General features: G+C 45.8%; 1 protein-coding gene across 1 annotated transcript; it reads left to right on the forward strand.

The window, feature by feature from the left end:
* The first annotated feature begins 460 nt into the window (after positions 1-460).
* LOC135889383 (zinc finger protein 773-like) lies at positions 461-10915 on the forward strand. The gene is made up of 5 exons (XM_065417252.1): positions 461-557; positions 2275-2363; positions 2962-3088; positions 10040-10441; positions 10608-10915. The coding sequence occupies exons 1-5, from the start codon at positions 461-463 to the stop codon at positions 10913-10915; spliced, it is 1023 nt and encodes a 340-aa protein (XP_065273324.1).
* The last annotated feature ends 962 nt before the right edge of the window (positions 10916-11877 follow it).

The following is an 11877-nucleotide window of genomic DNA, read 5'->3' on the forward strand; positions in this document are numbered from 1 at the left end:
GATACTTTTTTTTAAAAAATACAAAGGCTGAGCTTTTTTAAAACATATTTATTTAAAGTTTGTTAGTATAGTTAGAGTTTTTTGGCTTTTTAAAAATATATAGACTTTTTTTGTTGTGACTTTTTAAATTTGTAATGTATTCACATTTTTAACTTATAATTATTTTAGTGCACTATTTACCTCTTGTGACACAGGTTGTAGCTGATTTTTACACTTTAAATAAATAAAACAGCTATTAGCATCTAATTTTGTTAAAACAACAATTCAATATTTCTTTTTTGCATAACCTGCACTTCTTTAAGAATGCAACATTTGTTTGGTTCTTTTAATTAACTTTTTGCTCTAAACTTTTTTTTATGCTTAAATCATGCCTTAAATTAATTTATATTTCTTGGAATGATTTTATTAATTTAAGATCGAATCTTAATTCCCCCCCCCCAGTACATTCCTAGCCATACCGATGATGATTAATTTCTGGGAAACATCCTCAGCAGAATTATTTGAAGGTGTTGCATCGGAGAGTAAAGGTACAGAGGCAGTGGCTTGTGAGAAACAGGGTAAGTTTCATTATTAATCCTGCTCTTAAAAAGAAGGGTCTTTTTAGAATTTTTTTTTAACTTACAAGCACTGAGAGACTTTAAGAAAGTCACTAATCATGGGAGCAATGGGTCTCTTTGGAACATATTTTAACTGACAACCTCTTACAGCCTTTATGAGAAACAGGCTAGAACTATGGTCAACATTAAGTGCAAATTAATAGTCATGCATCATGAGGAGAAAGAGGAGGGAATATAATGAAAAAAAGCCGCTCAGAAAGGAAATATATCAGTTTAATAGCAGTGTTGCCATGTCAGGGGTGAGGTAGGAGATGTTTTTCTTTCTCCCCCCCCCCCCCCAATCTTTTTAAAAGTCCCAAAAGGACTAAAAGTGGGTGCCATAGTTTATTTTTTATTATTTTGTTTACTAATTAAATCCATGTCCCTAAGGCCAAATTTGGCAGAGGTAACTTTGTTCCCACGTTTTCTTGTTCACCAGGCATAGATCTTAGTACTGGCCCTGAACGACATTAGCCCCCTCTTGTTTGGACTAATTTAATTTTCTTTAGTTGGTCTTCTTGCACTTGTACATGGCCTTCATGGCTGAAAATAATTTAACCTACTTTTCATCAACTTGTTGCTATAGGGTATTGTAAGATCTTACGAACTTTCGTCGTCTTTTTACAGTGAAGTAAGGAAGAGAGTTCAAAATGTGGGTGTTATTGGAATTAACAGTTCCCAGGGTTGGTCCATACATGCCATTGCACTTGGCTCATTCATACTTTTCCAGGTACAATGTAGCACTCGCTTCCCATGGGTAGGCGATGACGATACAAAATAATGATCTAGGCTGGTGTTTCTCAGCTGGTGGTTTGTGATCCCCGGGGCCTCAGGAAAGGCAGTCAGGAGGCTGTGAGATGTTGAGCGTTTCATTATGATCTAAAGGAAAGAAAATCTCACTCCCCCACTCCTGCACTCCCCTGTTCATTGTGGTCAAGTGTTCTCTGTCAGCCTCTTGAAATATACAAGTTATATATAGACCCAGCACGGATACATGTTTTATTCTTACTTTTTCAGTAAATGATCGGGGTTCAGAAAAAAATTGACTTCCAATAAGTGGTACTTGCTTACTTATTTCAGCTGTGAAATTAGGCAGTTTGCAGCTGTGCACAGTAACCCTTTCATTGCCTGTATCACAGCCAGCGAGACTGAAACCCCTGCGGTGGTTAGTAGAGATGGGGATGAGGCAGAAAGTTTGGATCCAAACCGGCATTCAGTGCTGTCAGCGATCGCAGGAGAGCAAAGGAACCCAGGGATCGTTGGTCACTAAGTCTCCCAGGCAGAGGGAGGGGAGAGGGGGAAAGAGAAGACAGAAAATGAAGGAGAAATAAGTGGGGGGTGGGAAGGTCACAAGCTCCCAAACCTGCCCACATCCCGTCATAAAGTCTAAGGCCAGAAGGTACCATTGGATCATCTGGTCTGACCTCCTGTCTAGCATTGGCTGTAAACACCACCCAGCACCCACCCACTAAACCCAGCAGCTGGAGTGAGACCAAAATCTTGCAGCCCAGAGGAGACTAGGAGGGGTTGGATCTGGGCTGTGATAAAGTGATGGAATATTTTCCCAGCATGCGAGTCAGAAACATCTTGTGCAGGGAAAGGGCCAGGGCAAATCATGATGTGACAGGAACTAAACGTCCTTCTGAAATCTTTCCTGTCACCTTTCTCACCCTGACAGGTGGCAGAGTAACACCCACCTTTGGCTCCAGATTGTCCCAGCCTCCCACGGGACAGGGAAGGGAAATGGCTTTAGTGAAGCCAGTCCAGGTAGGGATTATTGCGGGGTTGCTAGTGGCTTCCTCCTGGAGGGAGAGGGGCAGGAAATACTAAGGGCCTGGGATCTTTGGGGGAGTTTAGTCTGGAGGTGGGAGTGGGGCAGGAAATACTCAGGGTGGAGAAAGGGAGGGGGACAAGGCGTGTGACAAACTTGCTGGGAATTGTTTAACCCAAGTCCTGGATTCCGGGAACAGACTCATGGGGTTTGGGGGAGGAAATTACCCTATTTGTAGGTGGGGGAACCCTGGACAGCGTGGGGAAAACGTATCAGCTTCTCAGTGCAAGAACATAAACTACTCGCCAGAGGCTGCTATGAGATATAAAGGGGCGGAAGGGTTACTCACCAGTGGGGCGTAGAGTAGCTTGTAGGTGTGAGATGAATGAGAAGACCCTTCCCCCTCTGTCTGCTGGGGGGGGACTAGGGGATTTCTATCTCCCCTCCTGTTTTGCTTGCCGGCTGCTCTGAGGGTGGGACTCTGCCGATTGTGAGCCTGCCAGAGCTTCCATTTGATTGACTCCTCTCCCTCCATGAATAGTGGGGCTGTGAGTGGGGCAGCAGGTACTGTGTGTTGGACACTTCCTCTTTCAGGGGCCAGTGACCTTCGAGGAGGTGTCTGTGTATTTCACCAGGGAAGAGTGGGCTCTGCTGGACCCCCGTCAAAGAGCCCTCTGCAGAGACGTCATGCAGGAGAACTATGAGAATGTGACCTCGCTGGGTAAGAATTCCTGTGCCCTCGGTTATTAGAAGGGGAAATCAAGAGTGTTAAGGTTCATGCCACTCCCACAATGCCATCTCTACTCTGCCCTGTCTCAGCAACAGCCCGTTGAGTGCATTGAAATGGGGCAGACGAGGTCCCTCAGAGTTCACATGCACCTCCCTTCATATCACAGTCACAGCTACAGCTGACCCACTGCACACAGCTTGAGGGCATGCCAATAAATGCTGGTATTCCCATCTGTGAACACAACATAGTCCTTCATATCTATTGTAGAATCATAGATTTTTTGGCCAGAAAGGGCTATTGGGTCATCTAGTCTGACCTCCTGTATAACACAGGTCATAGAATTTCATCCAGTTACTGCTGTACTGAGCTGAATACCTTGTGTTGGACTAAATCCTCCCCCAGGAAGGCATCCACTCTGACTTGAAGACTTCAAGAAATGGAGAAACCTCCACTTCCTTTGTTAGTTTGTTAACCTTTGCACCAGCCTTACTGAGCCATTCCCAGTGGCTAGTGCCAGCTGCAGGGCTGGGGCAGAGTTAAGGTTGCATTTTAAGGGTGGTGTGTATATTAACTCTTCCTTTTCTGGTTTTCAGAGGTTTAAGTTTAGCCACCACCCACCTAGTGGAAAGGCATGCAGCAGAACTGGGCAGCCTGTACTCGGCATTTACATAGTTTATGGGCATTTGATTCTCATTTATTTAATAGACTTTTTTGGCACTCTGTCTGCATGAGAGATTTTGCCGGCAAAATTATGTCAATTAAGGATGTGTTTTTTCGCATCCCTAACAAACAGAGCTCTGCTGACAAAACTTTCCAGCTCAGAAGAGGCCAGAGTCTGCAAGTGGATTTTAAAACACTTTAAAATATTGCTCTCAACCCTGAAATGTTGGAATCGGGGGAAAGGTCTAATAGGAACTCCTTCAGAATGTAAGCAAAATGCACAATACACATAGTCTGAAAGTTAACAGTGGCATGGCTCCAACTCAGATGAATGAGTGTAGCTCAGAGGCAGTGGCCACAGCATGTCCTCTTGACCCAACCAACCAATGACTGTGAGAGCAGTGTGAGGTTCCTATTCAGGAGTTCTTGGCGGGGGGGGGGGGAAGGAGAGCAGGGAGCAGTGGGAGGGGAGAAGATGATGGGGGAGCTAGTGCTTGTGGGGTGCCACAAGGTAGGGCAGGCTGAGTGTAGTGGGAGGAAAGGGATAGGTATGTGGAAGACTAGAGGGAATCAGGGAGGGATGGGTACCATGGAAGGAAGAGGAAGTGAGGAATCAGAGACAGAATCTCCTGGGAACAGGGAGTGTGGTGGTTTGGGGGAGTGGGAGACTGGGAATGGAGAAAAGGGGGTGGAGGTCCCAGCAGTGGTGCGTTGGAGAGGGAGGATTGGGTAGGAGATCTGGGATACTTGAAAGTGGAAAAGACTGAGGATATTGGGAAGGGGATGGGGAGTGGTTGCTCCAAGGAGCAGGAAGGATCTGGTGGCAGTGGGAAGGGAAGGTTTCAGGGAGGCAGATATTTGGGGCCCTCCACTGAGAATATCCTCGCCAAAGTGTCTAATGAGTTCTCCCTAAGCAAAGCTCAGAACCAGTACTCCATCTTCTTCTTGACCTGCCAGCCACCTTTAATACCACTGACCATGGTCGTCTTCTTGACATCTTGTCTTCTTCCTGACTCTCCTACCTCTGTAACCACTTCTTCAGTGTGTCCTTAGGAAAATCATCCTCACCCCCTCTCCAGTTTTCTGTGGGGTTCTACAGGGCTCAGTCCTTGGTAACTTCCTCTGCATTTTATCTGTGGGAAATCTCACTCATAAACACAGACAGTAGCTGAATTTGTATGCTGATGAATCACAGATCTACTGCACTACTCCAGACCTGTCTCCTTCTGTCCAAACTGAAATCTCAGCCTCCCTCTGATGCCTCCTTGTGGCTGGCTAGCCATCAACTCAAGCTCAACAGCTCAAATGTTGATAACAGAGCTCTTAATCCCCCAAATCATCCCCCCCACTTAGTTTCTTGCTGTTCACCCCAGAATTAGCTGATGGAGCCTCTGGCAATAATTGCAAATTCAGATAACAGGAGAGGTCCCAGAAGATTGGAGAAGGGCTAACATAGTGTCCATCTTTACAAAGGGGAAAAAGGAGGAGCTGGGGAACTATAGACTAGTCAGCCTGACCTCAATACCAGGGAAGCTACTAGAGCAATGTATAAAACATTCAATTTACAAATACCTGGAGGATGAAGGGGTAATCGGTAGCAGCCAGCATGGATTTACTAAGAACATAACATGACAAACCAGCTTGATATTGTTCTTTGATAGGGTAACTGGTTTGGTGGATAAAATAGACCTGGACTTCAAAAAGGCTTTTGACACAGTCCTATGAGTAAGCTGGAGAAATGCGGGTTCAATGGAACTCCCATTAAGTGGATATATAATTGGTTACACATCCTCAAGCAAAGAGTAACTATTAACAGAATGATGTCAGGTTGGAGGGATTTCTCAAATTGGGTTTCACAGGGATCTGGTTTGGGTCCAATGTTATTTAACATAAGAACGGCCGTATCGGGTCAGACCAAAGGTCCATCTAGCCCAGTATCCTGTCTACTGACAGTGGCCAATGCCAGGTGCCCCAGAGGGAGTGGACCTAACAGGCAGTGATCAAGTGATCTCTCTCCTGCCATCCATCTCCATCCTCTGACAAACAGAGGCTACATCTTCATTAATGACCTGGATGTAAGAATAGAGAGCATACTGATCAAATTTGCAGATGATACAAAGCCGGGGGGGCTGTCAACACTTTGGAGGATAGAGCAAAACTTCAAAGGGATCATGATAAATTGGCGAACTGGGCTATAGGCAACAATGACATTCAACAAAGACAAGTGTAAGGTGCTACAGTTCGGGAAGAAAAACCCAGTGCACAAATACGGAATGGGGGGTAACTGGGATGGCAGCAGCACCGCTGAGAAGGATCTGGGAGTTGTGGTGGATCACACCCTCAACATGAGGTCAACAGTGTGATGATGATGCAAAAAAGAAGCAAATGCATTAACAGAAGAATAGCATGCAAATCACAGGTGGTGATAGTGCTGCTCTACTCAGCATTGGTTAGGCCTCAGGGGGAGTCCTGGGTCCAGTTTTGGTCACCAGTGACTAGATAGGATGTAGAGAAACTGGAAAGAATCCAGAGGCAAGTGACAAAGATGATCAAAGGGATGGAACGCAAACCAGTGACCAAAGGCTGATGGAACTGGGTGTGTTTAGTTTGGAAAAAAGAGTTAATAGGGAGGGATATGATAGCAGTCTTCAAATACTCGAAAGGCTGTGTAAGCGTGTGTGGCCATCCCTTCTGGTCTATCTCTGAGGGAGGCCAGGCCTCCTCGCTGTCGTGCTCTTAGCACTGCAATCAATTAAGGGGGAATTAGCAGTCTTCAAAGCTCAGGCCACTTGATCCAGGCTGAGCAATAGTTAGTCTATGGTACCCGGCCCTCAGGCAGGACTGGCCACCAACAGTCAGCGCTCTGGCCTGCAATCAGGGCAGAGCTGCAAAGTCTCCAAGCCCAGGCCCTCAGGCAGGGCGGGACATCAAACAATTCGGGGCTTTGCCCAGGGCGAGCACCAAACAGTCTACGGCTCAGGCAGGGGCAAGCACCAAACAGTCTAGCGTCCTAGCTCCGCGGACGGTAGACCAACACAGGCCTCCTGGCCAAAAGTGGGGTGGCAGGAGGTAGGGGGACCCTGGCCCACCTGACTCCACCGGGTCCCAGCCCCGGGCCCAAACAGTGGCAGTGTAGTCTGCCACTGGATCAGCGGGGATCCGCCCACAACACACTGACTTAGTGTCAGGCCAACACTCAACCAGACGATGGTCTAGTTTCCCTGGGCTACTTTCTACAATCCCCAGGGTTTGGTATCTCTGGCCTCCATTTCCCCGGGGTCAGTGGTCTGTGGCAGCCCCATCAGCTCGTTGGCACCTCAACTGGCTGGCGACCCTGGGACCTCTGGCCAGTCCTCTGGCGGCCGCCCCAGCAGGTCCTCAGTGTCCCACTCCGGCAGTGGGTGTTAAGCGTCTGTCTCCCTCGGCAGCTCCAGCCCAACTGAGCTGCAAGTCCCTCCTTCTGTAGTTCCGCTTCCTGTCCTGCCCCTCAGCTTCCGGAGGGCTGGAGGTGGCTTTCCTGGCTCTGTAGCCCAATGGGCGGGTTGTGATCCCTGCTGCTGTTCCTCACTACAGGCTGCCATACAAAGGATGGAGAACAGTTCTTCTCTCTTGCCACAGAGGGCAGGACAGGAAGGAGTGGGTTCAAACTACAGCACAGCAGATTTAGATTAAATCTCAGGAAAAAACTTCCTAACTGGAAGAACAGTAGGACAATGGAACAGATGCCTAGGGAGGTGGTGGAAGGTTATTCACTTGAGGTTTTCAAAAGGAGGTTGGAGCCATCTGTCTTGGGTGGTTCAGTCACAGCAAATCATGCACCTTGGCAGGGGGTTAGACTAGATGACCTTTGTGGTCCCTTTTAACTCTATGATTCTATGGGGAACTGGGGTTCGCCCTTGGAAAAGCTAAAGCTAGCATGTCGCCCATTAAGGGTATGTCTGCACTGCGTCTGGAAGCTGCCTCTCAGCCAGAGTCCATGCTGACTCACTATAAATAATGGTGTAAGTGCTGTCAGTTGGGCTGTAGGTTGGGTTCTAAAGCCAGGGGTTGAGGTGGGGGGGTGGGGGTGGGCTGGATGGTCTGAGCTCCATCAAAGCAATGTCTCCACAGCCATTTTTAATGCACTAGCGGGAGACCCAGCCTGGAAAGTGGCCGACTCCCTGATGCATCTTAGATATACCCTAAAGAGGGCGGTCCCAAGGGAGACTGTATGAATGCTAGGTCATCTAACTCCCTGTAAATACATGACCCAGCCCCTTCCCTTGGCACCCTGTCACCCTGCCTTAGTGGGTCACAACTGAGGATGCCAAATTCAGGACGAACTGGTGAGAAATACATCAAACACAACCCAAAACTAGTGGTTATTCTTTTATAAGATAGACCAAACCAGCCACAAAAGTCAACTCCTGTTTCACCACACTGGCTAACAAGAAAACAAAAAGGCAATTTTCTCAGGCATTCCAGTTCTTATAACACCAGCAAAAACACTGGATTCAGAGATGAGTGGTTCTTTACAACCAGTGTCATTAAATAATAGGTTCTTCTGATCCCAAAGGGCCAGCCACTCCCAGGTCAATATACAACTTAGATCTTACCCAAAAATCACACTGGTGCCAATCCTTTAGTATCTAAAATCTAAAGGTTTATTCATAAAAAGAAAGAAAGGTGAGAGTTAAAATTGTCTAAGGGAATCAATTACATACAGTAATGGCAAAGTTCTTGGTTCAGGCTTGTAGCAGTGATGGAATAAACTGCTGGTTTAAGTCAAGTTTCTGGAGTACATCCACAGCTTGGATGGGTCATTCAGTCTTTTGTTCAGAGCTTCGGTCTGTAGCAAAGTTCCTCCAGAGGTAAGAAGCAGGATTGAAGACAAAATGGAGGTGTTTCCAGGGCCTTTTATAGCTTTTGCCATGTGGAGGGCATCCCATTGTTCTTACTGTGGAAAATTACAGCAACAAGCTGGAGTTTGGAGTCACATGGGCAAGTCACATGTTCATGCCCAATTTCCCTCAGTCATTGCAGGAAGCCATTACCTACATTCCAGACAGCACATTTACATGACAGTCCACTCAGTGTAGATGGGCTTCTCCCATGGTCCATTGTCAACCAAGTGTGTCTTGATGAACCACTTAATTTTAACAGTCCCTCCAAGATGTGCTAGCTAGCTACCTTGTGGGCGTTACCCTGTTATGCTTATAAGAAGCACACGAGATCTTTTTCAGGGGAAAAGGAAATACACTGCGTTTATTGAATATACAACAATTAGCATATGCATTCAATCACACACCACACACACACACACTGTCCCGCCAGTCGATGTTATAGTTAACAGTCCAGAGTCCGGATCAACCTAGTGGCCATTTAGATTCATCACGGGTAGGGAGGAGCCGGGTTCAGTCGGTTGCGACACGATGCTTCGGGGAAGTCTTGGCAGGATGAACCCAAAGTTTCATGGCAAGGCACCCTGTTTATATAGCGATTTTCCTTCATTGGGACCAATGAGTTTTGCACCATCATGCTGTAATCAATTGTTGTTTGACGAGTGCTTGTTTTCTTAAATTGTCCTTCTCATCCTTTATCTTGTTCTTTCATCAAGTTCCTCAGGGAGTTGTCCCATGTTGGTTTTGATCACAGCTATCTTGTCCCCACTGGTAGGTGCCTGTTTCATCTTTAGAGTCATCAATCTGTCGTCCTCTGACATTTCAATAGGGGCGTGTTGCGGCCTCCTGGTGCCCTTGCGTCTGTCTCCAGTTCCTCCCTCATACATCTGGTTCAGCGATGGCCTTCACACTTATCTCGTAACACATACATTCCTCATTCACACACAAAACAGAATTAATTTACACAGAACATTTTGAACAGGAACATCAAATTGCAATGCAAAAGAAAACAATCATGGCATTCTTTTACTTATTTGAAAATGCTAAACCTACAACAAATTGGTGACCCTCAAAGGTCTGTTACTGCCTTGAAATCAGTCCAGACACAGATTCTGGCTGATGTATCTCTACCCATTGGCCCATTAGTCCATTCCTTTCTGTTATTCAAAAAGGGTGGCTGGCAGGATATGATCAGATCATACAACAATACATTTAATACATGCTACATTATTATCCTTCATTCTAAATTATATAAAATACAAACATAAAATCCTACTACTACATTTGGGGGAAGAGTTTTGGGAAGTTCAGTTCCTGGTTTTTATTTGACCTCTCTCCAGCACTTGTTTTGGTTTGGCCTTCCCCTTTCCATCCCTATTTGAGGTTTCTGTCTCAATCACAGCAGGTGATGCAATGGTATGTGACAAAGAGGAACAGAATTCTCAGCAGGAAAATGTTGAGCAAGTGGATAAACACAGAGAATTATCGCAAAGACCAAAAAAGAATGTGTCCAGGAGTCATGACCAGGGAAAATCCTGTGAGATTCAGCACAGACCAGAAAGAGAGCAGGGAAACCAGCCAGGGGAGAAAGTGGGTAAATTTATTTCCTCTTGGGGAACTCAGAAGGACATCAAGGAAACCACAACCCAGCAGGAAATCCTCATGGGAAAGAGAAAAAATACATGCACTGAGTGTGGGATAAACTTACATGACTACTCAGCCCTTATAAAACATCACAGAATACACACAGGTGAGAAACCCTGTGAATACAGTGAGTATGGGAAAATCTTCGCTTGCAGATCAGGCCTTTTTCTCCATCAGAGAATTGACACGGGCGAGGCCCTATGAATGCACTGTGTGTGAAAAATGCTTCGCTAAGAGCTCAGCCCTTTCTGAACATCAGAGAATCCATACAGGGAAGAGACCCTATGAATGCAGTGAATGTGGGAAAAACTTCACTCACAGAACAGGCCTTTTTCTCCATCAGAGAATCCACACAGGGGAGAGGCCCTATGAATGCAGTGAGTGTGGGAAAAACTTCACTCGCAGATCAGGCCTTTCTGAACATCAGAGAATCCACACAGGGGAGAGGCCCTATGAATGCAGTGAGTGTGGGAAATGCTTCACTAACAACTCAGCCCTTTCTAAACATCAGAGAATCCACACAGGAGAGAGACCCTATGAAAACAGTGAGTGTGGGAATACCTTCTCTTGGCACTCAACCCATGTTAGCCATCAGAGAATCTGCAAGGGAGATCAACACCATAAAAACCTCTAGGGCTATCAATACTTTTTTTTGAAATACTTTTCCTGATTCCTACATAACTTTTAAAGCTGCTTGAACTGTTTGCAGCACTGTTATCCCTCGGCTTCTCCAGATGAGTGGGCCATTTTTGCCTTTTGCAGTTTGCCCTGTTTTGAGGTGGACCTATTTGTACTTTCTATTGTCCCATGGGTAATTCGAGTGTGCCCTTCGTATCAGGAACCAGGGAGCATCACATTTATACCATTCCTCCTATTGCAAAGTTATTGTTAGAGTCACCAATGATACAGATTGTATTATTGTCAATTGTTCTCACATTGCTCTGGGTTTTCCTGAAGAGCAGTTATATTGGGAACTTTTCAAATTATATGTAAATGAAGAGAAGCAGGGGCCCGAAAAAATGTGTCATTTCAGCCTCTGTGACACTGTAAGGAGATGGAGTAACTCAGAGATTCCCTCCTTCCCCATCACCACAGAACTCTTACCTTTTGTCTGAGCCATGAAGAGTTTATCTTCATCACATTCTATCCATCCACTTCTCAAAGTGTCATGTGATGAAGCTTTCTCTGTTGTCTGTGCTTGGAGATGATGCTTTGACTTCTTTAATCCTATATCAGAGTCACCATGACTGGAGATGAAAGTATCAAAGACCTGGGAGGGGAATTCAAATGAATCCCAACCACAATGTGATCATTTGGAGTTTAAATCCCAGGTTCCATCTATTGGCAAAGCCACTTCTGGCAAAGTGGCTGTTTTTTCCCCCATTATGGAGATACTAATTTACTGAAAACGTTGTAAATAACATACCTGACTTTTGAGATAGTGCTGAGTGAAGCAGGTTTGAATGGATCAGAGGAGAATGTGATGGGACAATCTCTTGTCCTGATTCTGAGTCATCAGATGTAACCTGCTCTGGAATTTCACTTGACACTTCTATTGTCATGTATTCTGTCTCTCTGTGATGTGCATTTCTATCT

This window comes from Emys orbicularis, chromosome 15 (genome assembly GCF_028017835.1).
Source record: "Emys orbicularis isolate rEmyOrb1 chromosome 15, rEmyOrb1.hap1, whole genome shotgun sequence".
Classification (NCBI taxonomy): Eukaryota; Metazoa; Chordata; order Testudines; family Emydidae; genus Emys; species Emys orbicularis.